Here is a 26,029-nt window from a genome sequence, read left to right as displayed (position 1 = left end):
TATACAGTGACAGATCAGTCCCCACCAGTACTGTACCCCAGTGTTATACAGTGACAGACCCGTCCCCACCAGTATTGTACCCCAGTGTTATTCAGTGACAGAACTGTCCCCACCAGTACTGTACGCCAGTGTTATACAGTGACAGACCCATCCCCACCAGTACTGTACCCCAGTGTTATACACTGACAGACCCGTCCCCACCAGTACTGTACTCCAGTGATATAAATTGACAGACCTGTCCCCACCAGTACTATACCCCAGTGTTATACAGTGACAGACCTGTCCCAACCAGTACTGTACTCCAGTGTTATACAGTGACAGACCTGTCCCCACCAGTACTGTACCCCAGTGTTATACAGTGACAGACCTGTCCCAACCAGGACTGTACTCCAGTGTTATACAGTGACAGACCTGTCCCCACCAGTACTATACCCCAGTGTTATACAGTGACAGACCTGTCCCAACCAGTACTGTACTCCAGTGTTATACAGTGACAGACCTGTCCCCACCAGTACTGTACCCCAGTGTTATACAGTGTAAGACCCATCCCCACCATTACTGTGCCCCAGTGTTATACAGTGACAGACCCGTCCCCAACAGTACTGTGACCCAGTGTAATACAGTGACAGACCTGTCCTCACCAGTACTGTACCCCAGTGTTATACAGTGACAGACCTGTCCCCACCAGTTCTGTACCCCAGTGTTATACAGTGACAGACCCATCCCCACCATTACTGTGCCCCAGTGTTATACAGTGACAGACCTGTCCTCACCAGTACTGTACCCCAGTGTTATACAGTGACACATCCATCCCCACCAGTACTGTACCCCAGTGTTATACAGTGACAGACCCATCCCCACCATTACTGTGCCCCAGTGTTATACAGTGACAGACCTGTCCTCACCAGTACTGTACCCCAGTGTTATACAGTGACAGGCCTGTCTCCACCCAGTACTGTACCCCAGTGTTATAGAGTGACAGACCCATCCCCACCAGTACTGTACCCCAGTGTTATACAGTGACAGACCTGTCCCCACCAGTACTGTACCCCAGTGTTATACAGTGACAGACCTGTCCCCACCAGCACTATAACCCAGTGTTATACAGTGACAGACCCACCCCCACCAGTACTGTACCCCAGTGTTATACAGTGACAGACCCGTCCCCACCAGTACTGTACCCCAGTGTTATACAGTGACAGACCTGTCCCCACCAGTACTGTACCCCAGTGTTATACAGTGACAGACCTGTCCCCACCAGTACTTTACCCCGCTGTTATACAGTGACAGACCCGTCCCCACCAATACCGTACCCCACTGTTATACAGTGACGGACCCGTCCCCACCAGTACTGTACCCCAGTGTTATACAGTGACAGATCCATCCCCACCAGTACTGTACCCCAGTGTTATACAGTGACAGACCCATCCCCACCAGTACTGTACCCCAGTGTTATACAGTGACAGACCCATCCCCACCTGTACTGTACCCCAGTGTTATACAGTGACAGACCCATCCCCACCAGTACTGTACCCCAGTGTTATACAGTGACAGACCCATCCCCACCAGTACTGTACCCCAGTGTTATACAGTGACAGACCCATCCCCACCAGTACTGTACCCCAGTGTTATACAGTGACAGACCCATCCCCACCAGTACTGTACCCCAGTGTTATACAGTGACAGACCCATCCCCACCAGTATTGCACCCCAGTGTTATACAGTGACAGACCAATCCCCACCAGTACTGTACCCCAGTGTTATACAGTGACAGACCCATACCCACCAGTATTGCACCCCAGTGTTATACAGTGACAGACCAATCCCCACCAGTACTGTACCCCAGTGTTATACAGTGACAGACCCATCCCCACCAGTACTGTACCCCAGTGTTATACAGCGACAGACCCGTCCCCACCAGTACTGTACCCCAGTGTTATACAGTGACAGACCCATCCCCACCAGTACTGTACCCCAGTGTTATACAGTGACAGCCCTGTCCGCACCAGTACTTTACCCCAGTGCAATACAGTGACAGACCTGTTCCCACCTTTCCTGTGCCCCAGTGTATACAGTGACAGTCCCGTCCCTACCAGTATTGTACCCTAGTGTTATACAGTGACAGACCCATCCCCACCAGTACTGCAACAGAATGTTTGTTTATTTTTTATGCACTGACACAATTTAGCATTGGCAGATTTTGGAAATGATTTCAGGGAACTTTTAGTCCTTACAGAAAAATGATTCCTGAGTGAGCTGATTGGGAAAAGGAGAGGAAAGTTATTACTGATATAAAGCACAGCATCTTGTTTGTTGCATCCAGCTAGTAACTAATTCGCCGATATCTAGCTCTAATACACTGTTTACTGCATGGACAAGACCAAAAGTCCCATCAACCTCCTTTTAAAACTCAACACCCAATTATTTTCTGCAGCTCATGTTTAAACCATGATTTGCTTCCATCCAGAAATGTGTCCATTTTTCTTTGCTTTCTCCAGGATTTTTCCATTATGTGAAGCCCAAATGTTAACAGTTCAATGATCCTGTCTCCAGCTGTAGTCCAGGTGTTGGAGTACCCAATGTGCACACAGTCGTTCATTTGTCTCAGTTTGTGTGGATTCTGGATGCACAGGCCAGGATTCAGTGGCATCCCAATGATGCTGCTGGGCTTTTCGAGGCTGTTGAGGCGCTGATTTTAATTTCTGTTACAGACCGAAGGCTGCCTGGTGGGTGTTAAAGAGACGGATTGGAATCAGTTGAAGGATGTGACTAGTCTGCAAGGTACATTCCCAGAAGCCCTGACTGAGCGTGTGGATTGAACGCAGATTGTGGGATTGATAGTCGTGGCTCTGAATCCATTGAGAAAGCCGTCATGTTGCTGCCTATGTCCCAAGCTAGCTTCAGTGACCAGCATCAGTGAGAGCAACAAAAAGTGGAGTTACATCTGAGCTGTGGAAAGGCTGGAGAGACTCTAGGCTTCTTCGTGTTCTCTGTTTGTGCGCTCCTGTATTGAGTTCCATTTTGTTCCGTGCACTGCAATTAAAAAAAGCTGTACTAAGAAAGAGCGGAATGTTATTTGACTGTTAAAACCTTCCACCCAAACCTTCCGACACATTTCCCCACCGGTTGGATTGAAAGGAAACACTTGGACGGTTGCTGGTCTAGGTGCCTTAGCCTGCTTAAAAACCCTGCCTTTGAAACCAGGGGCTGGGACTTCCTGACTCGTTGGCTGGGATTTCTGGGGGAAGGGCCCGCAGCTGCCCGATTGGCACTTAATGTGGCAGGCCTCCCCGAAAAGAGGTGGCGCGGAGCTCCTGCCAGCTCTCCAGCCAGCGGGCGAGAGCCCCATCACCACGTTATAATCCCGCCAGATGCGTGTCAGCCATTTTTGTGACATGTTGACTCACGCACCAACAAGGTCACTCAGCGGCTCCAATAAAAACCTATCAGTCACGGCTGGAGACATGGAGCAGAGGGGCATGTTAGTGGGGTGGTGAAAAAGGCATATTTATCAATCGAGGCATAGATTACAAAAGGAGGGAGGTCATGTTGGAGTTGTATAGAACCTTGGTGAGGCCACAGCTGGAGTACTGTGTGCAGTTCTGGTCGCCACATTATAGGAAGGATGTGATTGCACTGGAGGGGGTGCAGAGGAGATTCACCAGGATGTTGCCTGGGATGAAACATTTAAGTTATGAAGAGAGGTTGGATAGACTTGGGTTGTTTTCGTTGGAGCGGAGAAGACTGAGGGGCGACCTGATCGAGGTGTACAAGATTATGAGGGGCATGGATAGGGTGGATAGGGAGCAGCTGTTCCCCTTAGTTGAAGGGTCAGTCACAAGGGAGTATAAGTTCAAGGTGAGGGGCAGGAGGTTTAGGGAGGATGTGAGGAAAAACTTTTTTACCCAGAGGGTGGTGACGGTCTGGAATGCGCTGCCTGGGAGGGTGGTGGAGGCGGGTTGCCTCACATCCTTTAAAAAGTACCTGGATGAGCACTTGGCACGTCATAACATTCAAGGCTATGGGTCAAGTGCTGGTAAATGGGATTAGGTAGGTAGGTCAGGTGTTTCTCACGTGTCGGTGCAGACTCGATGGGCCGAAGGGCCTCTTCTGCACTGTGATTCTGTGACAAGAGTAACCTGGATTACTGACCAGAGGTCAGGGTGACAAGTTACCTCATTTGTGTCCTGATTTTGAACACAACAAATAAAATTCCATAGCTTGAATTGGTTGTTTGTTAGTCCAGAACTTGGGTATTGCTGAGAAAAGAGACCAGGGTTAAATTATGAGGACAGGTTGCATAGCCTAGGCTTGTATGTCTCTGTTATGGCACAGCTGGTGGCAAATGCTGAGCTGCTTAAATCCCAAAGGGAAACTTGAAACAACTGCCACAACTGTTTTGCAATTTGTATAAATTTTGAGACGCGTGCCTTGAATTCAGTAGTAATAAGACCACTGAGTCATATAGGTTTCTTACAAAACTAAATTAAATATTTATTAATAGAAGAAATTATTTTAAGCACATACGTAGGTTTACAAATTACTACTATGATAACTCCTAGCTCCCCTAGTTAATCTATCCCCCAGTTACACCTCCGTTTAGGCAACAGTAAAACACATAGATTTTAAAAGATCCAGGCAAAGTAACACAATACTTGTAACACAGTCGAATTGAAAGCGAGTTTTCTTCAATTCAGTTCGTGTAGACAGCAGTTTGAGGCTTTGAGGCTTTTCACAGTTGCTAGATCTTAGAATGCTTTCTTTCCGACACACAACCTCATCTCCTTTATACAGATTTCCCCTTTGAATGCAAATTCCCATTGTTTCACTTTGACTTTGGACTTTACCTCTCTAATAATAAAAATTTATCATTGTGCTAATTTTACCAGTAATCTTTGGGAAAAATAAACACAGCGCTTCTTAACTTCTCCTGGCTAGGTGAAACATTTCACTCTCTCTTTTGAATTCAAGGTAGTCTGCCTTATTTGAAAATGCAAATGTTCCCTTTAAACCTCACATTCTAAAGCTTCCCCCATATTTACCTACTTAACACTTCAAACCTGGCTAACATTCTGATACATCAAAGCCTTCAGACCAGCTGCCTTTAATTCAATTAAGTCCCCCCCCCCACACACACACACACATAGACACAAACCCCACTATTATTCTACTTTACAAATAAATTCCAATAACATTATGAAAATTATTATATCTTCCTGACATCTCCCTCCTTATTAAAAAATGATCCATCATAGTTTTAAAAGAAGGCTTCATTTTCTGAACCCATCTATACCTCCTATACTTATTACACTATTACATTACCAGATGCATGCATTAACATAATATATATACAAATCCTTGGTATCAACAGAAATAATTCCAGTCCAGTGTCCAGGTGTTAAATGTCCAGTTTTCTCTTTAAGCTTCAAACTCTTGATAAAGCATCTGTAATCAGATTTTCTCATCCCGCCACATGTATAATTTGTAGATTAAATGGTTTCAGTAATAAACTCCATCTGAATAGCCTTGCACTTTTGTCTCGAAATCTGTCCAGAATTTTTAAAGGGTTGTGGTCTTAATAAACAATTGTTTCTGACAAATTGTTTGCAACATAAATTTCAAAATGCTGCAATGCTAACACCAACCCCAAAGTTTCCTTTTCAATCGGTGAATATCTTCTCTGTTGTACATTCAACTTCCTTGAAAAATACCCTGTTGGTTTTTCAATTCGTTTCATTCTCTTGTAACAGTACAGCCCCAATGCATATATCACTTGCATCAATGGCCAACTTAAATTGCTTGGCGCAATTAGTTACTGCCAAAACTGGCTTCATTGTTAATACAGTTTACAAATTCTCAAATGCCTTCTGACACACCAGTGTCCATTGAAACTTGTTCTTTTTTAATAGCTCAATCAATGGAACAACCACACTGCTAAAATTTGGTACAAATGTCCAATAAAACCCATTCATGCCCAAAAGATCTCAAAATGTCTTGTTTTGTTGTAGGCACTGGGAAATCCATGATAGCCTTGACTTTCACATCTCTCAGAGCCACCTTACCATGTCCAATGGTATGGCCTAGATACGTAACTTGTGCTTTTGCAAATTCACTTTTAGCCAAGTTCACCATCAAATTAGTCTTTTGTAATTGAGTAAATAATTCTTCCAGATGTTGTAAATGCTCCTCCCACGTCTGACTGAAAATTATCAAGTCGTCAATGTACACGGCACAATTGCTCAGACCTGCAATTAGTTTCTTTGTCAGTCTTTGAAATGTTGCAAGTGCATTTTTCATACCAAACAGCGTGACTTTAAACTGATACAGTCCATCTGGTATCACAAAAGCCAATACCTCCTTTGCTCTCCCCGATAATGGTACCTGCCAATATCCTTTTAGCAAGTCAATCTTTGTGATAAATTTCAATTGCCCCACTTTCTCAAGGAAATCCTCCAACCATGGTATAAGATATGAATCTGCTTTTGTCATTGCACTCATCTTTCGATAGTCCACACACAGTCTTTGTGTTCCATTCAGTTTTGGTACCATCACAACAGGCAAACTCCAGTTACTGCAACTAGACTCAATTATATCATTTTGAAGCGTGGATTCCATTTCTTTTTGTACTTGTGATAACTTTGTCAGATTTAATATATAAGGGTGTGGTCTTATCGAAGATGAAACTTCTACACTCACATCATGTGTAGCTAAATCTGTCCTCCCCAACTTATTCCCACAAATAGCTTTGTGTGACTGCAACAGCTTCTCCAAATCACTTTGACATTTGTTTGGAAGGTAACTCAATATTATATTTAAATTTTCAACTACCCCATCATTATCCAATTTGATTAAAGGAAAATCAATTTCAGAATCCTACATTTCTACCTCTTTCTCATTATCTACCCCCGCTAATACCTCCTTTTTGTCCCTCTTCCCTGTCAAAGTACTTTTTGAGCATATTTATGTGACACACTCTCTGCTTCTTTCTTCTATCTGGAGTATTTATTAAATAATTACTTCACTCAAATTCTTTTCAATCCTGTAAGGCCCACTAAACCTTGTCTTTAATGAGTCATCCAGTACTGGTAACAATAGTAGCACTTTCTTCTCCAGCAACAAAGCTATGAGCTGTAGATTTCCTGTCTGCCTTCACTTTCATCACTGGCTGTGATATCTTTAAATGTTCCCTAGCCAACAAACATGCTCTGTCCAATCTCTCTCTGAAGTTTAATACCTAATCCAGGAGAGTAGTTCATGAAAATTTTGACCCACCAATTACTCATGATGGAATTCCCCTACCCCAATCCTCTGGATAATCTTGACTATAAGCCATCATCATAGTTTTTAAAGTTTGATGCCAGCTTTCCAAAGCCCCTTGTGACTCAGGATGATAAGCTGTTGACTTAAACTGTTTTATCCCCAAACTGTGCATTACTTCCTTAAACAGCTGTGACAAGAAATTTGAACCCTGGTCTGATTGTATTTCTTGAGGTAAACCATATCTTGTAAAACATTTAGTCAACTCTTCCACAATTTTCTTTGTTGTAATATTTCTCAAAGGTATTGCTTCAGGAAACCTGGTAGAGACATCCATATTGTCAGTAAGTACTGATTTCCACTTTTAGCCTTAGGGAAGGGCCCTACACAATCAAGCATGACCCCAGTAAAATGTTCTTCAAATGCTGGAATTGGAATTAAAGTTGCCTGCTTAATCACTGCTTGTGGATGCCCTATCACCTGACATGTGTGACATGTTCTACAGAATTTGACTACATCCCTTTGCAATCCAGGCCAATAGAAATGTTTTTGTATTTTTACCTGTGTCTTTCTAATTCCTAAATGTCCCCCCATTGGAATTTCATGAGCAATCTTCAGAATCCTATTTCCATATCTAAATGGTATTACAATTTAATGCACCTCCGTCCAGCTTTCATTTGCTGAAACATGATAAGGCCTCAATTTTCTCATTAAAACATTACCCTTAAGGTAATAACATTCTGGAATACATTCTGCCTCTGCTTCTGAGTAATTTGTCTGTTATGACTGTTTTATTTGCATATCCTTTTTCTGTAAATCTACCAACTGCCTTGAATTAAACACCTCAGCTGCATTGTCCTCCAGTCTTTCTTCCTGATCAAACCTTATCAAACACAGTGTCAGCTAATTGGATTTCAACACCTTCTATCTGCCTTTGAACTTCCTGTTTCAACCTATGAGCCTGTGACCTTGTTATCACACAATCTGGAAGCAACCCAGGATGCTCTCCCTGCAACACTTCTGTTGAAAACACTTCTACAGGCTGCTCAACTACCATAGGCATCACCCACATCTGGGACCCAGCTATATCATTACCTAAAATAAATTGAACCCCTGCAATGAGAAATTTTTCTGCTACTCCAACAATCACATCACCTGTTTTCCACTTACTCTTTAAATTTGCCTTCCACAATGGTATAGGTTTAGCATCTCCATGAACCCCATTTATTATCATCTGTTCCTACAATGCTCCGTCTGAACAACAGATGTCACTATCCTAAAACATTAGGGATTGACTAGCCCCCGTATCTCTTAAAATTTTAACATCTTTACCTACTTCACCCTGTACATGTGGAAAGACTTTCCCTTCACACACAAAGTCTTTAAACATTTCTGCAACCTGCTCCTCAGAATTCTCTTGGCTAAATTGTGAATCCATTCCCACTTTTTATATATCACTGATTCTTCTGGTTTTACCTGTACACAAATAATCAGTTTTTCTTGTGCCTGAACCTCAGAACCCACAGTACTTTTATTTCCAGGACTTTTCTGTACCCCAATAATTCCAACAGATTTTCTCTGTAATTTCCAGCACATTGACTTCATGTGTCCATCTTTATTACAATGAAAACACCTTAACTTTCCAGTGTCACCTCTACCCTCAGCATCTTCCTTTATATTCTGAGAAAAAACTTCCTGGGAACTTCCACCTACTCCTTCTCTTCCCTGACTACCCACCTCCCTTTCACCTTCCCACTTTCTATCCCTCTCTGATTTAAAAGGGTGACAATAAAAAGGTTTAGATTTATGAACCAACACATAATCATCAGCTATCTCTGCTGCTTGTCTTACAGAATTAACCCTCTGTTCCTCCACATGAGTTTTCACTACTGAAGGAATTGAGTCTTTAAATTCTTCCAAAGGAATTACCTCTCTAAGAGCTGCATATGCTGTCTCTGTCTTTAAAGCCCTTACTCACTGGCCAAAATTACTTTGTTTTACTCTCTCAAACTCGTTATAAGTTTGCCCAGGCTGTTTCCCATATTCCTAAATTTCTGCCTGTATTCCTCAGGAACCAACTCATATGCACTCAAAATAGGCTTCTTATTTGCCACATTGTAGTTCACCGACATTTCTTCTGACAGTGAAGCATAAACCTCATGTGCTCTACCCACCAACCTAGACTGTAACAACAATGTCCAGTTTTCCTGTGGCCATTTCATCTGTTTAGCTATCTTCTCAAATGAAATAAAGAATGCTTCAACATCTCTTTGCTCAAATTTGGAAGAGCTTGTGCAAATTTAAACATCTCCCCGCTGGGTTCTGGTCTGGAAATAAGTCCTTCCTCACCTCCTGGCTTCTCTTTTTTAACCGCCAGCAGTTTAAACTGGAACTCTCTCACTCTCTTCTTCTCTTTCCTCCTTTTCTAACCTCACCATTTCTAATTCCCTGTCTTGTTTTCTTTCTCACTCCTCCCATTCTGCCTGTTCCCTTTGAAATGTCCTTTTTTTCTGCTGTTTCTTTTTCTGCTGCCTCTATTTCAAGTTTTTCATTTGGAACTGAATTTGAGCCCATTCCAATGAACCACCCCTTGGAGAACTCGGTATCTCAGGTATTCCTTCCAATTTCAAATGTTGTGCTATACCTTCTATTATATCTGATTCCCTCACCTCTCAGATAACTCTAATCGTAACTTATCCACCAATTCCATTAACTTAACTTTATTTACCTTTTGCAAACCAGCCAAAATTATAACTTCAACTCCCAGACAAGTCTTAGCGACTGCCAAAGCCATATTGCAGCCTCGCCACTTTTTAAAAAATCACCCCGACTCCTGAATTCAAAATGCTTCTCGTACTCGTAACCTTAAGATTCACCAACTCAAAGCCAATGAAGGAATATCAAACATATCCCACAAAGAGCCCCCAATTCTGTTATGGCAGGTGGATGGTAAATGCTGAGCTGCTCAAACCCCAAAGGGAAACTTGAAACAACTGCCGCAACTATTTCACAATTTGTATTTATTTTGAGATGCGTGCCTTGAATTTAGTAGTAATAAGACCACCGAGTCTTATAGGTTTCTTACAAAACTAAATTAAACATTTATTAATGAAGAAATTATTTTAAGCACATACATAGGTTTACAAATTACTACTATGATAACTCCTAGCTCCCCTAGTTAATCTAACTGGCTGCCTTTAATTCAATTAAGTCACACACATACACACACACGCACACAGGCATAGACACAGACCCCACTATTACTCTGCTTTTTAATAAATTCCAATAACATTATGAAAATTATTATATCTTCCTGATAATTCCCTTGAGTGTAGAAGAATAAGAGGTGATGTAATTGAGATGTTTAAGATGCTTAAAGGATTTGACAACGTCAAGTGAGAAGTTCCTCTAGTGGCTGAGTCCAGAACAATGGGGCATAATCTTCAAAGTAGGTCTAGGATCTCCAAAGGTGTGCAAGATTTTGGCCTGGGAGTCACCCAAAATGGGGTTGGGGTCACAAGGGCTGTCTTAAAGCAGTTTATTAACAAGCGACAGTTAAGATATGATACAAAAGTTAATTAGGTAGGAAAGGCATACTCCCCGTGACAGAAAGGATGGATGAAGTGGAGTGGTACAGGCAGTCTCTTCTGCTCTCAGTCTCCTTGAGTTAACCAAAGCGTTAGGCCCTGGATCCATTCAACAAGCTCTCCTCTGTCCGAAGTGAATTTTCCCTCTTAACTGCCTGTTTACGTACTTTATCTTTAGGGGGCTGGTGAGTGCCTCATGTCAATCATGTCTCCCAGTCAAATGTCTAATGACAAAGGGATAGATACACATAACAGGCATCACCATATTGCTTATCCTTCTGTAGGAACATTATGTTTATTCACTGGGCAGAAGGCTCAGTCTTAAAAGGCCCAGGGATGTCTACATGGAAGCCTGTGCTTGAAGGAGATTTTCGAAATCTTTCATGGGACGTGGGCATCACTGGCAAGGTCAGCATTTGTCACCCATCCCTATTTGCCCTTGAACTGAGTGGCTTGCACAGCCATTTCAGAGGGCAGTTAAGAGTCAACCACGTTGCTGTGGGTCTGGAGTTACATGTAGGCCAGACCAGGTAAGGATGGCAGATTTCCTTCCCCAAAGGGACATTAGTGACATCAGCTGCTATGGTGGGATTGGAGCCCATGTCCCCAAGACTGGGGCTGGGGCCTCTGGATTACTCGTCCAGCTATGCGGCCTAGATAACATCCTTCTTCAGAACAGTGGACAATTGACTGTGTTCTATGTTCATTATCACCGGGCACAGAAACTTTCTTGCTAAGATACCACAATCTCACCATTTCTTTTAAAACTATTATTTCGAGCATTTTCTCTAATGTTGTCAAACCTACTCTTCCTTATAGCTAACTTAGTAAAGCTACCATTTTCTTATCGCTTCCCACCTTGAGAAGGAAATACCCAAATGAGCTGCTCATATTTGAGCCCAACTAACCTAACCGAGCTTTGATGAAGAGTCATACGGACTCGAAACGTTAACTGTGTTCCTCTCCGCAGATGCTGTCAGACCTGCTGAGTTTTTCCAGCTAGTTTTGTTTTTGTTTCAGATTTCCAGCATCCACAGTATTTTGCCTTTAACCTATCTGTTTCTAAGTTATAAGCTAATTTTCCTAACTCCTTAAATTAGACATCGTAGGTAACATACGAGGATTATCAAAACCATCAAAACTAGGGAGCGTCACTGAGGTTGTAGACTGATTCATCCTTGCCTTACCTTCCCACTTTCCAGATTTGCTGCTCTACTTCAGCCAGGTATCTTTCAGAGGTGCTGGTTCTGTCCAGGATTGACTTGAGGTTTGAGGGGAATTGGGTGGCAAAGATCGGTTATGGCTTTGAGGGCTTCGGCCTGCATAGGGGTATTGGTTCTCAATTCTGTGATGTTCTGCGACTCCCTGTCATCGTTATTCAGGGGAGGGGGGCTGAAACCAAAAGGTAAGTTCGAGAATGGGACATAACCGACTCCCATGGTTCATTCTGCTGGCACCACTTGGCACAATATTTTTGCGCTATTTTTCTCCCACCTCATTTCACACGTGAGTGATGCTGGATCCAGAACGAAGGCCTTCCCGGATCCCATAAGACCATAAGACATAGGAGCAGAAATTAGGCCATTCGGCCCATTGAGTCTGCTCCGCCTAATCCCTAACGCCACAGTGACACGGGTAACCTCGCAAAGCTGGGGCTATCACAGGTCTGCGTTTGCTTGATCAAGATTGGGGGAGGGGCTTTGTACGATGTGTGGACATTCTGGTCCGTGGTCCCTATGGATTCGGCCTTGAATGCCTCCCAGGCCCCCTCTGTTGGGAGGTGAGGTAAACATAGGGCAGGATCTTCCAGTCATCGGGCGGGTGTGGTGGGCAGGAGTGGCCGAGAAATGGGCATGCGATTGGCACCCCCCCCTCCGTGATTTCATGCGGGCAGCCCAGCCAGCGTGAAACGCCCGCTGATAGGCTCAGCGCTGCCAGGATGTGGGGGGGTGGGGGTGTGTGGCGGGAGGAGGAGGAGCGCTGGAGTCTGTGTAAGCGTGGCCAGGGGGGGGGCACTGAAAGCTCCCCGAAGACAGAGAGCTGCCTCCAGGAGCTGACGAATTTTAAAAAACAAAGATAAAGACTTTGAAATTTGGAAAAAAAAACATCCCCACATCAGACTTCCTCACACGAACATATAGATTATAAAAATCCTGTCAAGACATTGTTTTTTAAAATTATGAATCCATGGATGAGGTTTCCTCAAAAATCCAATGTTGGATGCGCAGCTAAAAATCGCACTTAATTAATAAATTAATGGCCTCAATAGGCCTCTTAATTGTCGGCGGGCGCTGTAGGATCTGAATCCCCTCCAACTGGACTTTATTAAACATAAAAGCCCCAAAGGCTTTGCTTCATGGACATAAACACTGCCAAACTAATCAGGCCAAACCTCAACACAGAGGCAGGCTGTACCGCGTGGGGTTAATCTTCAAACAGGTCATCACCGAAACCAAATCGATATTGGGTGAAGGTACTGGGACACTATCATCTCAAAGACACAATGCAAGTGCCATCAGGCAATTCAGTTAAAGAAACTGGGTGACCATCAGGGCAAATGGCCCTAGACAACAGGCATCACACAAACCAACATCGACAACAGCTAAGGAGAAATGGATCTTATCACATGAACGTTAACCTGAGATCCAAGAGACAACCCACTGTGTCAGTTGTGGAAACAACATCGCAATGAATGGGTTGTCTGAACCAAGGCAGGAACCAGACTAAAGAGGTTAAGGGGTGCTAAGCACCGACCATCCAAACAGAATGTGCTCCAGGAAATGTACTTTCATACTATAAAGAAGGTTTGTATTAAAAGGCCAAGGCTGTGTGGTCTGGCACTGCAGTCACCAGGAGGGTCGAGAACGGTCAACCTGATTCACGGGCCTACAGGTCACACCGGATCGACCAGCCGTGTAAACATCAGCCAGGTCCACAGATTTTGGGGCTGAGAATTAAGGATAGCTTTAAGGGATACCTGCCCCTTTACTTCCCCTCTCCTCACCGTCCAAGGGCCCAAACACTCCTTTCAAGTGAAGCAGCATTTCACTTGCACTTCCCTCAATTTAGTCTACTGCATTCGCTGCTCCCAATGCGGTTTCCTCTACATTGGAGAGACCAAACGCAGACTGGGTGACCGCTTTGCGGAACACCTTCAGTCTGTCCGCAAGCATTACCCAGACCTCCCTGTCACTGGCCATTTCAAGACTCCACCCTGCTCTCATGCCCACATGTCCGTCCTTGGCCTGCTGCATTGTTCCAGTGAAGCTCAATGCAAACTGGAGGAACAGCACCTCATCTTCCGACTAGGCACTTTACAGCCTTCCGGAGTGAATATTGAGTTCAACAACTTCAGATCATGAACTCTCTCCTCCATCCCCACCCCCTTTCCATTTCTTTCCCCTCCTTTTTGTTTTTCCCAATAATTTATATGGATTTTTCTTTTCCCACCTATTTCCATTATTTTTAAATGTATTTCCATCCATTGTTTTATCTCTACCTTTTAGCCTTTTTCGATTCCTTCCCCCCACCCCACCCCCACTAGGGCTATCTGTACCTTGCTCTTCCTGCTTTCTACCCTTAATTAGCACATTCCTTAGATAATATCACCACCGTCAACACCTCTTTGTTCTTTTGTCTGTGACATCTTTTGGTTATCTCCACCTATCACTGGCCCTCTATCCAGCTCTACCTGTCCCACCCCCCCACCCCCCTTAAACCAGCTTATATTTCACCCCTTTTCTATTTTTCATTAGTTTTGTTGAAGAGTCATACGGACTCGAAACGTTAACTGTGTTCCTCTCCGCAGATGCTGTCAGACCTGCTGAGTTTTTCCAGGTATTTTTATTTTTGTTTTCGATTGCCAGCATCCGCAGTTTTTTTTGCTTTTAGCTTTAAGGGTAGTAACTAAACCCTGAAAGGGGGTTTGAGTTGGACCGATTAAGTTTTGGGGTTTTGCCTGTGGAGCTCCTTTTCAGCGGAGTTTTATAAATGAGCTTGTGGTTTTGAGTGTTGTGCGGCGTCTTGGGTTCGAGGCAGTGGAGACGTTCTGTCAATAAATAAGCTTGTGGTTGAGCCTAAACTGCTGTGTCCCTGGGAGCTTTGCTCTTTATAAAACCTTAAGGTCAAAAACAAACAGTAAGGGTAAGCGAGCACTGATTGAACTGCTTATAGCAACGCTGATGACTCTCGCCCGCGCCCGCCGAGCAAAATATCGTGAGTGCGCGATGACGTCGGGACGCTAGACGATGTCATTGCGCGCTATTTTACACCCGATCGGGTCAGGCACCCACCCGCCTACGGGACATAACATTCTGCCCATAGGATTATTGGTACGATGTTGTCCTGAGCACCGTTCCCTTCCCTAAGTGAGCTTTCTGCCCACTGTCGTGCCATTTTTAACCTGTGACCCACCTGCTGATCATACGCTTGTTTCTGAAGGATTGGGTCCGGTTGTTCCTTCTGTCATTAAAAGCCCACATTTTGTGAGTGAGCATCTACCTTCCAGTAGGCAGAACAGGCTTGCATGTGTTTCTCTCAGCTCCCGCCTTATTTTCGAGAAAAACTACGACTAAGTTGTTAATCTGCCAGAGCACCTTTCTCTACCTTGTCTCGAACTGTCAGGAGGTTTTGGGGGCAGTTCCCAAATTATATCCTGTGGGTCTCCATTTATCCACTTTCACTTGTTTCCTCATTTGATTCATCATGTTCTGTTCTCTGTATCAACTCAATTCCAGGAGGCCACTCCTGTCAATGCTCCTATCCTGGCCCATTCCCCTAATCCCCTTTTCTTTCCTTGTCTCTTCCCTATATATTACTATGTTTACCTCCGCTGGCATATCCTTCTTATCCCGTGATCCCCAAACGCCTTTGCCTGATTCCTTTTCAGAAAATTCCTCACCGTCTCCTCTCCCAACTGATGATGCTATTGTCGTTTGGTGGTACAGGGCTTGAGTATTGCTGAAAAAAGAGACATTCTGTCAAATCTTTTCACCTTGCACTCATCAGGGCCGATTCACAAGAATGCCAAATCTGAAAGGGGACAACAATTTATACTGCATGTTGGGCATAAACTTTAAGAGAGGGGAAGGTTCCTGAAGTGCAGTATGACAGACACTATCTCATACCTCAAACCATTGCATAGTTGCTTGTAAATGCAGGCGACCACTATTAACTTATTCCAGCAACGGACACGCCTCTATCTTAATTATTACTATTTCTTCCCTGGTCTCCCTGCTCCTCCTCTTCTTGCATCTTAATTTGTTGGATTACTCCCTGCCTTGTGCCTAGGTCAAGCGTTAAAAGATTCCGCTATCGCTTGACACCTTTTGCTCATTTGTGGCCAGTTTAATGTGTCCGGGCATTGCTCTACATTTGGGATCCCAATACTTTGTGGGGTGATTCAGGTTAGGTCCACAGAGCCAAACCCTGCGTCTTCTCATTTCCCTGCTTCCAGCTGGCGTCACCCTGGCACTAATGGTTCACTAATGTCCTTTAGGGAAGGAAATCTGCTGTCCTTTCCTGGTCTGGCCTACATGTGACTCTAGACCCCACAGCAATGTGGTTGACTCTTAAATGCCCTCTGAACAAGGGCAATTAGGGATGGGCAATAAACGCTGGCCTAGCCAGGGATGCCCACACCACATAAACGAATAAAACAAACCCTATCATGGGTCTGAATAGAATCATCCTGTTTTGATCTGTTACCAGAATGAGAAGTATTTATTCTTTCATACTTATCAACTGATTCATGTGGGAACATTTAGGCCTCTTTTCTCCCCCCCTTTATTTCTGAAGTTTGGATCAAATACACAGCTGGCCTGGTCCTGTCCACAGCTGGGTAGGTTCTCCCACTCGCTTGCGTTCAAAAACACGCTCCTTCCCTCAGTAATTCCGCACCATGACCACATTTCCCACTTTGTCCTCAGGCGGCCAGGCCATCTTTGTCGAGATGTTTCTTTTTTTCTTTTTAACTGCTGCTGGCTTCAGTGCCGGTCCACAAGCTTATTGTTCTTCTGAATGTGTTCTGCCACTGAGTGTAAGCGTTTCTGGCTGTCCGCCTGTTGTAGGAGTTGGGTGAGAGATGGGGTGAGAAGGCCGGCAGCGAGTCTCACTAACCTTTCCCTCCTAGATTAGTAAGGCGAGATACCTGAGCTGCGGTGTGGTGTTGCTCTGATGTCCATCAGGCACACAGATAACACGTTGCCCCATTGTGTGGGGTGGTCTACATTAGACCTTTGACAGATCGTTGTGTGAAGGGATCAATTACCCCTCTCCGCCACTCGGTGATGATTGTGGGTGGCGTACAACATGCAATTTGTGGGTAATTGTCACAAACTGGTGGGATTATGAAGAAGATTTTCTGGTGAAGTGTGACCCTTTGTCGTTATCTACCTGGGTTGACCTTCCACCCCCGCCTCACGCAATAGCAGTTCTGCCACTGAGAGGGCAGTGTTTATCTTCCTCAATCCAGTTGGTCAATTTGTCTGTCAAAAGCGGGCAGCATCTGTAGCCTGCCAGGGCCAGTAAAGTCCATCTAGATATGTGCCCAGTGGCGATGCCCTGTGTAATGGTGCCTGGTTGGAATAGTTGTCTGGGTTATGCCAGAGGCACAGCTGGCATTTGTGAGATCTTGGCCTCAAAGCCTGCGTTGCAAACCAGGCTATGGTGGAGGGCTGCCTGAATAGTGGCTCCTGATGGGGTGAGTATGCAACAACTCAATTCACCTCCCATTGCCAAAGCGGGGAGCGTGGGGTGCACAGGCAACAGCAAGCTAAGGGTACATGGGAATGGGGGCCAGGGTAGCTGGAGCACCTTGTGAGAGGCGATGTAAGTTGAGCCCAGGAGATCAGGGCCAGCAGAGGCTGACCTTCCTCGTGCTGTTCAATGATGCTGGAATCGAGGTCACATGTGGCCTGCAAGGGGGTTGGATCACTGACGGTGCAGGGATAGTGGGTCAAGTTCCCAGGGGTTTCTGCAGCTTTGCGGCCTTGTCTGGCATGGGGTCACCCTTGACGAGCGGTTCTGTAAGGCTGAGAGTGCACTCTGACCTTACCTACATGAATGGGCCTCATGTGCCTTCACAACAATAAGAAGATTCAAAGGAATCTGGCACGGAGTGAGGGTTTACCCTCAGTAGTGCAGAAACGACTCTTGTGTTAAATCAGAGGCACTGTCGCACCAAAGAGAGAACTGGGAGCCTGGATGCCAAGTTACGAGGGCAGCCATCTTGGTGTGTTGTGTGGGGAGGGCTACACTTGTGATGGGTAGTCTGATAGTCTTGCTTTGACATGACAATGGTAAGCCCGGTGTGTGGCTTGCTGGCCCTGTGAAATGGTGATCCATTGATGACGATCTCTGGTGCCCTTTGATTGGCTCAGATCGGAGCGAGGTGTGTGGAAGGCCACAGGTGGGGGTGGGGGGATTCTGGGGGCAGGGGAGGGAGAGGACGCTCGGGCGGTGATCCATAATCCAGGAGACACTGAGGCACCAGGGTAGGCTGTTTGAGGGTAGTTTCCAGATTGTTCTGGTTCAGTCAGGCTGATGGCACTATGACCTCCCATAGTTAAAGCAGTAGCTTCAAGGGAGGGTGTGGGCTGTGCAGTATCACCCTGTTGGAACCTGTGACAAAATCTTTGATGACCCAGAATGTGGTTAATAAGTGTCTCTCGCAGGTAGGGTTGCCAACTGTGATTAAAAGTATTCCTGGAGGCTCCATCACATGACTTGCCCCCATCCTCCAGCCATTAGTCGGCCAACACATCCATCCTCGTGACTCACTGCCCTCCTCCACCAATTGGAAAGCAAAAAGACTCATTACCCAATTGGATGATGCTTGACTGTCAGCCAAACAGCCTTTTTCCCCCCGATTTTCAATATTTTTATATCTGGTAAAGAGAAATGTTCAAAGAAAATAATCTTTTTTAAAGTCCCGATGATTTCTCTCCAGGTTTGCACTCCCGGAGATTGATCTTCAATTGCTGGAGACTCCAGGCCAATCCTGGAGGTTTGGCAACCCAAGAATAAGTCAGTCCAGCCCCCCCCACCCCGCCCCCCACCATCGCCCCCCTCAGGATTCCAGAGGCATATGCAATAGGCGGTCTGATTTACCGGACAGAGGACAGCAGCCAAACTTCTTGTTATAGAGCCTTGGGGAGATGGTGGTGTAGAGATGGTGGTGTAGTGGTAACATCCCTGGTTTTGTACTCTGGATGCCCAGGCTAATGCTCTGTGAACATGGGTTTAAATTACCCCCCAGCAGAATGAAATCTGGAATTGAAATCCTGTCTTGGTAATGGAGACCATGAAGTTACCAGTGATTGCTGCAAAAACCCATCCGGTTCATTAATGCCCTTTAGGGAAGGAAATCTGCCATCCTTACCTGGTCTGGCCTACATGTGACTCCAGACCCACAGCAATGTGGTTGACTCTTAACTGGTCTAGCAAAATACTCAGTTCAAGGGCAATTAGGGATGGGCAACAATGATGCCTGCATCCCATGATAGAATGAATGTTAAAAAAACCCAAAGGCCTTGTTAGAGTGAGGTGAAATGAGGCATGTTGCCTGGGCAACAGCCTTTCTTTTCAGCTGTGTAACAGTTTTTGTGCACTCTTCAGTCCAACCAGGTTGTCGGCACCTTTAAGTACCTCGTATAGTGGCCCAGCGATATTCTACCACCCTGAGGAAGGAGGTGGACAAGGGCAGAGGGGCTGAATGGCCTTAAGTTGATTGCGCCCTCCTTGAATCACCACCTTGGCGTGGTGGATCGGCTTGTGTGCTCCGATGGTCCCTCAAGAGATGCCATTAGGAGCTCCTTGCCCATGGTCGGGCCACCCATGGTGGCAAGGCGACGTCTTCCCATACCAACTGGGCCTTAGGTGGATGGGCTTCAAGTCTGGCTCCCAGGATTAGTCGCAATGGTTCTTGTCAAAGGGTTACATGTTGGGCATGGTTTGTGGTGGTGATTGTCCACATATTGGAATAAGCAGGAGGGCTGTGGAAAAACTCTCCAGGGCAATGGTGGTATGTTTGTTGAAAATAGTGATTTAATTTTTATTTAATAATTATTAACCTAACATGTCCATGTGTAACTCTGGCCCTCAAAGTCAAATCTAAACTGATCCTGGTTTACTGGGACACTCCAGTGACTATTGGAGATATCTAGAGTGGAGAAGATGGTACTGGCACTGGGAATCTGGGAGAGTAGAGTGGCGGGTCTGTCTTACTATCAGGGCACACGAGCTGGGGTGACTGAATGAACATTACGGCAATCAATTGTTAATCTCCAGCTCCCATCCAGTTTTTAACTGGCCAAACTGGGGAGTCAATAATCAACGTGCCTCTGTTAACAACACCCTGCTTTAACAGTGGTGGTGTCTTGAATATATGGGACACCCTCAGCCGGATAAGGGTGCTGCTTGACCTGAGCGTGGGCCAGTTTCTTAACTGTTTCAGGCCCAGCCATGTTTCAGATGGGAAAGCGGAATTCGAAACACAACCAGATCAGCCACGATCTTATTGAATGGTGGGGCAGGCTCGAGGGGCCGAATGGCCTCCCCCTGCTCCTAATTCGCAGGTGCTTATGTTTCCACAATCGGGTGTATGGGCTATGAGTGCCCATGGTACAGGTTCGGGAATTGGTAATCCTCTGATTTATTGACTTGCCAGGACCGAGTGTGTGCTAGACACTGGAATAGGGGGCCCCTTCTTGAAGTTTCACCAGATAGAGTTGTTGGCTTTATCAATTAATGCTCGATACCTCTTGAGCACATTGCTACCTCACAAAGACTATGCATGGCCACGTAGATGGAGGATCGAACTGTGACTCAAATTCAGTCTATACCTAGTTGGAAGCGGAGAGATCCCCGTATAGCTGTCCAGGTTGAATAGTCGTATCCTGACAGAACTTGGGGTGCAGCCTTTGTGGGGTCAGGCTGACGATCGTTCATGAAGGTGGCAGAGGAGCCAGGGTCAAATATCCTTCATTGTTGATGGCTTCCAGTATCGACAGTGCGGCCTAACAAGTCCCCCACCACCACCGAACCGGAGAGCGGAAGCCATCTCCTCCTGAGAGGCCTGTCAGAGTCACTGCGGCCCTGGAGTGACTGGTTTGGGTACCTAATGCACAGTAGAAAGTGACCAAACTCTTCTGCTGTCTCTGCATGACCTCCATTGCTGTCTCCATCCTCTCCAGCCACTGCTCAGCAGCGTTGGGTCTGAGCTGCACAGGAGACGGGGGAAAAGTACTGCTGGCCTCCACAATACACCTACCACTTGAGACAACGGCTACCACAGCCTGCTGTTGGTCCGTTTGTGCCCGATGGTGTAGGATTTTACCCGAACATGGGGTGTGATCTACCACAGAGGGGGCAAACTTCTGACGCTGTTCAAATTCTCTCAAAGGCCCCCTCGCAGCTTCTAATTCTTCAATCAGCCCATTATTCTCCGTTCGTAACTCAATATTTTCTTTCAGTAATGTGCTTTCGCAGTAGTAACCTTACTGTGGAGACCTTTTACATCACCAAAAATCTGTTCGATAGGGGCGCAATTAGTCTCAGCATTTGTTTTTATCAATGTTTTCTGTCTATGAATGTTTTTTCAAAAGATCAGCAACATGTTACTGGTCGCAGTATTGGGTGGTGTTGGTCAAGGCTCACTGAGGAACACTCACATTGTGTGTTCGATTCCCACTGGAGCGACATGGGTGTGAAATCAGTGTAGTTACTGAGGTGGTGCTTCACAGGGGAGATGCCATCTTCTGGTTGAGACGTGAAACCAAGACCATAACGGTGTCATGGATTCCATCTCAGCTCCAGCTCCAATTGGGAGTTGCGCAGCAGTAACTCGTGTGCAAAGTAGGGCCTTTGTTGAACTATTAAATGGGGTTGAGCCGTAATCTAGCTCGATGACAGGACAGCCTCGAAGGACTGAATGGCCTCCTCCTCTTCCTATGTCCGTGAACTCCGCAGCCCTCCACTTTTGGTTTCATGTGCACCCTGGATTTTCATCGCTCCGCCATTGGCGGCCATGCCTTCAGCTGCCTGGGCCCCAAGCTCTAGAATTCCCTCCGTAAACCTCTCCCAAGCCACTTCTTAAAACCGACCTCTTTGACCATGTTTTTGGCCAGCTGTCCTAATATCACATAATGTGGCACAGTGAAGCATCTTGGAACTTTCTCACGACACTAAAGGTGCTATATAAATGCAAGTTACTGTTCCTAGCACTTAACAATGAATAAAAGGACTTTATTCTATCAGTTTAGGAATCTGTCTCGTGTTTTCAATCCTGCACATTTTCTGTTTTTATTAAAGACGGAGCATGAACTATTTTGGTGTTCGGGTTAGCATCATTGAGCCTGGCTTCTTTAAGACCGCTGTGACAAACTTGGAAGGTATTGAATACAGCCTGCAGCATCTGTAGGACAGACTAGTCCGCGAGAGTTATGGACAGAAGTACTTTGAAAAGTGTAGGTGGCCTTTAGTTCAGTCCGATTGTACTGCATTGATTCCGACCATTTTCTGATCCTTTTAAGGAGCTGGATGAAGTTCAGGTAGACATTTCCATCAGTCAGGTGCAGCACCTGTTCATGAGAAAGGACACCCTGATAGTGAAGATATGGTGCCTCCTGGTGACAGAATGCAGAATGACAGAAGTGACAAAGTATTGGCGTAAGAGGCTCTGTTTTCTTCTCATGTCCCCTGGGTTGGTGCTGTTCCTCATTCAGTCAGTGATTGAATGTTCTCTCCTTTGTTCCCCGTGGGCAACCCTGGGGTACCACTCGAGGGTACTGAGGCCAATTGTCATCTCTTGCAGTTGAGGTTGGTCAACTCGGGGATTGAATGCGTGACCTTGTCTGCTCTGTATGGTTCTGTACCATACCCGGCAGTGCACTTCCCCACTGAGGCACCTTGGCTGCTTGATGGCTCCACCTCCCAATCTAGCTTGCTCTCTGATTGGTACTCGAAAGTCCATTTTGTTGCAGCCCATCAGGAGATTGGCTAATAAAGTTTCACCCGCTTACATCATCAGAGTGACTTTGCTGTGTGTTTTCCACTGATTCTGCCCATTTCAGGAAAGAGGGAAGTTCATCACGATAGCTTGTTGTCATCACTAAGCAAATTTATGTCATTGGCATGGAGGGGGCAGGGTCTGAGGTAAAAAGAAATGAAGAGATATTTATATTTATGAGCATTGTGTATCTTCAGTAAAGAGAGAAGTAGAGATTATTTGAAGGTGTTTTTCTTTGCTTTCCAGATGTGCAGGTCCAGAGGTTTTCCATGAATGTGTTATGTGATGGGGACCTGTCCAAAGTCACAAACAGTATGGAGCATGCTCTAACCGCCAGTTACCCTCGCACACGATATGCTGCTGGATGGGATGCCAAGTTATTCTGGATTCCGCTCTCTTACATGCCGACAGTTCTCAGTGATTTCATGCTCGCTCTTCTGTTGCCAAAGCCTGCCCACAGTGTCCAATAGATGGGAGTGGAGGTCAGTCAGCGGGTCAGGATGAAACGAAAGCCTTCCAGTCCACGGCAGTTCTAGGGGCCAATTTTCAGGGCTTCCACCTGGCACAGGGCATAATCAGGCCAAAAATGGAAGGTCCCCACCTCCTGTCCAACCCCCACTCCCGGTATGGTTACCATTTCTGATCCACGGTAGAAATGGGCAGCCAAAGCAGCTGCCTGTTTCAGACGAGACCCTGCATCCTGCTGTGTGGATCTGATTCCCACTCCGATTGTAGGAGCCTAGTGTAATTTTCAGATGCCAGGGTGTGTTGTGCCCACTCTGTCCATTGGTGCCAAGCGTTGGGCGTTCTACCTGCATGAATGCTCCTCCTGGCCCCCACAACACTTCCAGCTCGCTGCTGATCTGTCTCCGCCCCCACCCCAGCTTTAACTGGGAACTCCTGCCTTGGATCCATGACTGTGAGAATTTCTATCCTGTCACACTGCCCCCCCGACAAATCCCCTCCCCCTCCAACCCCTCCCCGCTAGCCCTCCACTGCCTCTCACTCCCACCCCACACCAGCGAGCTGCCTGGGAGTGTTAACTCAGTAGTTCATTGGCATCGTGGATGGGGCTTCTCACTGAGGAGTTCTCCAATATCCCAGCCACTCCCTGTGGGCAGTAAAAGGCTGTCTTCTACGTCATTTCTCTCTCTCTCTTTCCCTCTATCCCTTCCCACTGTTTCATGTGAAAGATCACATCACTTGTTAAAATGAATGACTGCAGGAATCTGGCTCCATTGCCGCCGAATTTAATTCCAAACTGTCGGATTGTGGAACCTGCAATCTGTTGGCAATCCTGCAACTTTTTGAAGACTGATTGAAGTCAAAATGGGGAAAGGATTGGTGCAGTAATGATCTGCCTCTCCATCTAATTAAAATGCTTTGTAAAGAGGAGAGACTGATCTTGTGTGGGATAATTCCTGACAGGATATCACTCATGTGCCAGTTCTTGACTTTATTCTATTGACAACTTTGCGTACTTACAATCTTATTAGCCACCAGACAGTGGGACATGGATGAGGTCTATCACTGACACGTGAAGTATTTATTGGCTGGAGGACACCAGCCAAAGACCATTAAACTGCTCTCAATGTAATAAAACATCTGAGACTAAGGCTCTCTTTGTCTTGAAGTCACACTGGGCTTTCACGATAGGAGTTTCTCTATAGGAGTCATGTAGACAGTGGCAGGTCTCTAAGAGACGGGTATGACATATGACGGGTATCGTATCAAATTTGGCTGCTTTATAGCCAAGCATGTAGTGACAGGTACACCTGTTCAAACGTATGCTGCATTTTTCAATTCACTCTCAGGATGTCGATGTCGCTGGTAAGACTGGCATTTATTGTCCACTCCAACTTGCCCTGAGAAAGTGACAGTGAACCTTCTGCTTAACCCATTGCCCACCTTGGCAGCTGTGGTTTGACTGCTGAAATCTGTTATGTACCATCTGACAGCGTATTTGTATCTATACTCGTCCTTCTAACTCTCAATGTTAATCTTAACCAGATCCTCACTGAGCTGTTTCGTTAATTGATGAAGAATCAGCTGCTTTAGCTGCGGGTTTATTCCTCACATTCAGGATTCCAGGAGGGAAACATTCCCTCTCTCAATTCTTTCATGACCGTGGTGTGTCTGCAAACACCATTTGTTTCTGGGACAGTGGGTGGTACGGTACGTTAGATAGTGACTCCTAATGGGATTGCAGGTGAGTAGGCATCAGTTAATGATGCTTGGCTGAGTTAGCGGAGGGACTGGCATCATGTGCCCCAGTAAGAGTTGGCACCTTTAAGACAACATTGGGCAGTATATTGAAACAACTTTAAAGGAGTGTTTAAGTGAGCTCTAATGTCAATATTCACAAGCAGGCAGCAAATGGGAGGTGATGGCACAGTGGTGTTGTCACTGGACTGGTATTTTAGAGACCCAGGGTAATACTCTGGGGACCTGGGTTTAAATCCCACCATGGCAGATGGTGAGGTTTGAATTCACTAAAAATCTGGAATTAAAAGTCCACGAAACCATTGCTGATTGTTGTAAAAACCCATCTGGTTCACTAATGTCCTTTAGGAATAGAAATCTCCTGTCCTTACCTGGTCTGGCCTACATGTGACTCCAAACCCACAGCAATGTGGTTGACTCTTAAATGCCCTCTGAACAAGGGCAATAAATGTTGGCCTAGCCAGCGATGCCCACAGCCCATGAACAATTTTTTACAAAATGCTCTTCTTCACTATTTTGCCAAGTAAAACAGATTCATGTGACATCTTCCTGTTTCAACAATTGTGTGCAATGAAGGCAACTGAGGTAATGCTTGATTCAAAGAACCTCCGATGAATTTGGAAGTTGGATAAATATCTGGCTTCTACTCCCTTGCAGCATTTTCCTGGCTCGTCCCACAGCAACAACAAAAATTTGCATTAATATAGCAACCTCTAACAGAGTAAAATGTCCCGAGGCACTTCACAGGAGTATAACTGGACAAAATCTGACAGCAAATCACTTAAGGAAATGGTCAAAGAGGCACATTTGAAAGAGCATCTTAAAGGAGAGGCAGAGGGGTTAAACATTTAGTGTTGGTGGTGGAAGGAGTGAATGCTGAAGGTGGGGGTGGGGGAAGATGGGGTACCAATCAAGCGGGCTGCTGTGTCCTGGACGGTGTCGAGCTTCTTGAGTG

At 45.6% G+C, this 26,029-nt stretch overlaps 1 protein-coding gene and 1 pseudogene across 3 annotated transcripts in view; both read left to right on the top strand.

Annotated features, from left to right (window-relative positions):
* LOC144672587 (uncharacterized) overlaps positions 1–3,057 on the top strand; it is a 102,141-nt gene extending 99,084 nt beyond the window's left edge. For all 3 annotated transcript variants that reach the window (XM_078534408.1, XM_078534409.1, XM_078534407.1), the window contains one exon: positions 2,712–3,057. In XM_078534408.1, coding sequence (XP_078390534.1) covers positions 2,712–2,819 — 108 coding nt within the window. In that variant the 3' untranslated portion in view covers positions 2,820–3,057. The remainder of the gene's footprint in view (positions 1–2,711) is intronic.
* A 19,104-nt stretch (positions 3,058–22,161) lies between these two features.
* On the top strand, positions 22,162–23,545 carry LOC144672606 (retinol dehydrogenase 5 pseudogene; annotated as a pseudogene).
* The last annotated feature ends 2,484 nt before the right edge of the window (positions 23,546–26,029 follow it).

The sequence above is a fragment of the Cetorhinus maximus genome, chromosome X (genome assembly GCF_964194155.1).
Source record: "Cetorhinus maximus chromosome X, sCetMax3.hap1.1, whole genome shotgun sequence".
Taxonomy (NCBI): domain Eukaryota; kingdom Metazoa; phylum Chordata; class Chondrichthyes; order Lamniformes; family Cetorhinidae; genus Cetorhinus; species Cetorhinus maximus.
Note: the sequence above shows the minus strand (reverse complement) of the source record. Positions and strands in the feature narration are given on the sequence as shown.